The 4,599-nt window shown below is 51.5% G+C and overlaps 1 protein-coding gene across 1 annotated transcript; it reads right to left on the bottom strand.

Moving 5' to 3' along the window:
- Positions 1–346: 346 nt before the first annotated feature.
- On the bottom strand, positions 347–4,379 carry LOC311374616 (protocadherin-17-like; the record flags this gene model as incomplete). Its single annotated transcript, XM_084490418.1, has 2 exons — positions 3,883–4,379; positions 347–3,117 (listed from the first exon to the last, which is right to left on the bottom strand). A coding segment is annotated over exon 2 (2,496 nt), but the record flags the coding sequence as incomplete, so codon positions are not given.
- Between the last annotated feature and the right edge of the window lie 220 nt (positions 4,380–4,599).

The following is a 4,599-nucleotide window of genomic DNA, read 5'->3' as shown; positions in this document are numbered from 1 at the left end:
GGGTGATTCGGCACTATTTCACACAGATCAAAAGGAAAAAAGTTAATTATGATGCCAACTGAATGATAATGGTGTTGTTTAGGGCTCTACGTCATCCTTTGATCGGCTGGGAGACATCCCTTTTATCACCTTCTTCTTATAAATGCTCTGACTCCTTAATGCTCCTCCATATACTGCTCATTTAACATGCACGATTGCGCGCATAGCAAAAAACCTTTATATCATGAACATTCCTCATCTACACAGACTAGCATTGTGGAATGAGACACGACGGTGGAGGTGGAGGGAGGTGTTGGTGGGGAGGCCACAGCATGGGACAGGTCGTTCCAATCGTTACAGGCCTTACCTGGATGATGGACATGCGGTTGGCGGGCGTTTCCGTGGTGCTGGTGGCGGGGCCGGTGAAGCTGGTGTGGCACCCCACGTGCCCCTGGGGTACACTGAGGTTGTTAGCAGTGGGCTTGAGGTACATGACCTCTGACCTGGGGGAGCTGAGTGGAAGGCGGGTCTGGTAGTCAAAGTACATGGGGGAAGTGGCGAGGGAGGGGCTGCTCACCACGTTCATCACGTTCATGGCGTCCCGCTCCTCCACCTCACTCTGCACCAGCATGATGTCGTTCTTGTTGATCTTCTTCTTCTTACCCTTCCCCAGCTGCGGGTGCGAGTACTCTGCGATGCGGCAGTTGTACGTGCGTATCTCTTTGTTTTCCCGCTTGCACTTGATGGCGATGGTTACCATGGCGGCAAGCAGCATAATGGAGATTATGCTGAGCGTGACGATGAGCGGCAGCGACATGTCCCAGTTGCGGTTCTCCTCGTTGATCCTGGGTTCGCCTCCCGCGACCGGCCCGTTGTAGGCCTTGACGATGAGGCGCGCAGCGGCGGTCAGCGTGGGCTTGCCGTGGTCCATCACGCGGATGATCAGCTCCACCACGGGGTTCACGTCCTCCCAGAACGGGTGGGCGGTCCTCACTTCCCCCGTCACCGGGTCCATCTCAAACAGGTGGTCTTCGTTCCCGTCAGAGATCTCGTAGGTGAGCCGCCCGCTCTCGCCGTAGTCGTTGTCCACCGCCCTCACCGTGGTAACGATGTAGCCCACGCCCACGTTGCGCGGGACGTGGATCTCGGCGGTGTCGTTCTGCAGCAGCGGCAGGACGATGACCGGGATGTTGTCGTTGACGTCGAGCACGGTGATGCGCACTGAGGTGTTGCTCTCCAGGTGGGGCGAGCCGGCGTCCTTTGCCAACACTTTGAAGTCAAAGTACTTAATCTGCTCATAGTTGAAGGAGCGCACCGCGTAGATGGCACCGTTGGCGGCGTTGACGTTGACATAGGTGTTGACGTCCCCGCCGCTGACGTTGGAGTTGATAATGCTGTAGTACACCGTGCCGTTCTGCCCCAGGTCGGGGTCGTGAGCTAGAACCGAGCCCAGGTACTCCCCGGGGATGTTGTTCTCGGGGATCTGCAGCAGGTACACCACCTTGGTGAAGCGGGGAACGTTGTCGTTCTCGTCCAGGATCTTCACCGTGAAGGACTTGGTGGAGTTCAGGGGAGGGATGCCATTGTCTTTGGCCACGATGGTGACGTTGTACTCGTCCTGGACCTCACGGTCCAGCGGTCTGTCCGTCACCACCGTGTATAAATTGTCATAATTCTCCTCAAGTTTAAATGGGACATTGCCAAGCACTCTGCACTGCAGCTGGCCATTCCTGCCGGAGTCTTTGTCAGTGACGCGAACGAGAGCGATAACGGTGCCCGGGGGTCGCGCCTCGCTGATCGCTCCCTGTCTTACAGACACGAAGCCTATTGTCGGCCAGTTGTCATTCCGGTCCAGCACTTTCACAGTCACTTTACAATGACCGGGAATTGGGTTGGGCCCTAAATCCTTAGCCTGGATGTCAATCTCAATAATTGGGCTCTCTTCGTAGTCAATCTCCCCCTGGATCTTTATGACCCCTGTCCTGGAGTCTATGGAGAACAGCTCCCGGATCCTCTCTGGGGCATAGCCACTAAAAGAATACACAACCTGTCCATTGTTGCCCTCGTCAGGATCAGTGGCGTTTAAATCAATAAGTACTTTACCAGGGGGGGAATTTTCTGGGATTTCCACAACATATGAAGGCTGGTCAAACACAGGACTGTTGTCGTTCGAATCAATAACTTTAACATTGATCTGCATCGTGCCTGACCGGGGGTACTCACCGCCGTCCGTGGCTGATAAAATTAGCGTGTGATGGCTGCGCTCCTCTCGGTCCAAGGGCCGTTGAATAACTAATTCTGGGAATTTAGTGCCATCCCCTCGGGATTTAACCTCCAAGGAAAATAGATTGTAGTCGTCCCGGGTTATTTGATAGGTTTTAAGACCGTTTTCCCCTGCATCCGGGTCGTGCGCGCTGGTCAAAGGGAAGCGTGTGCCTGGGACTGCGTTCTCTGAAATGTCAATATCAATCTGGTCCGAGGGGAAGGTCGGAGAGTTGTCGTTGATGTCCTGAATGTCTATTTTGATCATGCAGATATCCTTGTCGTTGGCAAACACCTCCATGGAGAGCTGGCACTTTGGGTTCCTGCGACACAGTGTTTCTCTGTCGATGCGCTGTTTGGTGTAAAGAAGTCCGCTTTGGGGGTCCACGTCAATGAGATGCGGGGCAGAATTCTCCAGCACTCTGAAATTGGCTTTTTTCGCCTGCCCCTGCCCCGTTTGTTCAAGCCCAATTCTTGCATCTTTGGCAATGTTTCCAATCACCGTCCCTGGCCCTTGCTCCTCTGGGACAGAATAATTTAAGTTTTTCAGCGTCAGGGCTTGAGCCCATAACAGTAGGAAAAAGAAAATAGAAAGATACATCCCCCTCTTCCGCAAGAACGCTGATAACCTTTGTGTGTTTACTCCGACCTGTTGACGTGACGGGCCAAGGTATTATGTGTACTCAGCGCTAAACAACCACTTGTGTTCATTGTGTGTGGTCCCGGAGATCCACCTGATTGTCTTTTTCTCCCTCGCTCTCCGCTCTCTCCCGACGATCCTAATTGATATTCAGCTGAGTACCCGGACTCATTGGAGCAATAATGGCAGTCCGTTCTCCAAACAGAATAGTCATTGTACTTGTGTTGCGTTACCACCTAAGAGTGAAGATAGAGAAAGTAGGTTAGCCATCGAGGTATTATATAAATCGCTTTTTGTATAGGTTATTCAATCGAATCCAGCAACCAGTGAAATGAAACGTGTTCTGTTCGTAAATCATCTCCACATTTTTTTACGGGAGATTCTTCACAATTCCACCTTGGCGAGAGAATCGCCATAACCTTGTAGCCTAATACAGCAATATAAAAAGGTTGATTTCTAAATAAAATAATAAATAAACAGATTTAGAATGAAAATATGTGTAAATGTAGGTTTGTTTGAAATCTCGCACGCTAAATAAAACTATTATAGAAACTATGACGGTCTAACAAATTCCCCCCATAAATAGGTAGGCTACTATAATAATTTTAATAATACAAAAGGTCGTAATTGTGCGTAACTAAAGACTAATGGGCCAAACTGAAATGTGTCATGCTTGAGCTTCTTACGCGCATTAACAAATCCGCATAATCCGCACATTAAGACGAAACCCTCTAAACATCACATTTCGGAGACACCGGAGACACCGCCGCTTAAATCATCTATAGTACTTCTCCAACAATGCTCTCCTCTCTCTGTCTCTCTCGGTCCCCCTTCTCCATCTCCGTCCGTCTCTCCCTGACGGATTAAATACACCACCAAGTAGCTGTTGCGTCGGCTGGCGTGGGGGAGTGAGGCGTGCGCCCGTTGTTGAGGAAGGTTTCACACATCTAACTCCACGCAAATAACATGAGACATGGAGAGAAAACACAGCCACCACTTACCTAACACTGGCACAATTCATCCTCCACAGTGACTAATATCCAGTGCAGAGTTAGAAAATCACCCAGCGCCCCTTAAAGTCCCGGCACCCTCTGGACCAGCACTGTTCTCTTCCCCGAGCACCCGGGAAGCCACAAGTCCTCCAACGCGCAGCGGCCGAGCGACGTCGGAAGAAGAAAAAAAAAGTGGTCCAGAAAAGTCTGCCTGTAATGTCAATGAGCCCGGGCGCTCCGAGCCGTCCCCCAAGCTGTCAGGATGTCTCGCCGGCTTTGGAGTCACGGAGCGTCGCTCTCTGGACTAAACTGTTTCTGAGACAGTGAACAATCCGGATGGAGAATCTAGATCCGATGAGAACGTTAAAGCACAGCGAGAGAAGCGATGTGTGGGATACCCGGGTGTCGTGTCCTTGCCGTTGCCCGCTGCCCAGCTCAGGTCCACCTGAGCGACAGCAGCTTGGAGAGGAAAGGCGTGTTTCCAGTGACAACGTCCCGTCTAACCTCCTCCACCTTATCTTATGCTCGTCACCGAATCCGTTTTTCAATGACAGTGAAATAGAAAGTGATTTTGGTATTTTACGCACGTCCGCGTAGCGTCGCAACAACGAGCGCCTCCTCTCACTGACTGAACTGTGCACGCACCGCATGGTGCATTAAACATTGTCGCTGCGCTGCCACCAGCCAATCAGGTTGAAGAGGTGGGAAAGAGGGCGGGGTTTAAAA

Source organism: Micromesistius poutassou (genome assembly GCF_964030765.1).
Source record: "Micromesistius poutassou genome assembly, contig: SCAFFOLD_5261, whole genome shotgun sequence".
Taxonomy (NCBI): Eukaryota; Metazoa; Chordata; class Actinopteri; order Gadiformes; family Gadidae; genus Micromesistius; species Micromesistius poutassou.
Note: the sequence above shows the minus strand (reverse complement) of the source record. Positions and strands in the feature narration are given on the sequence as shown.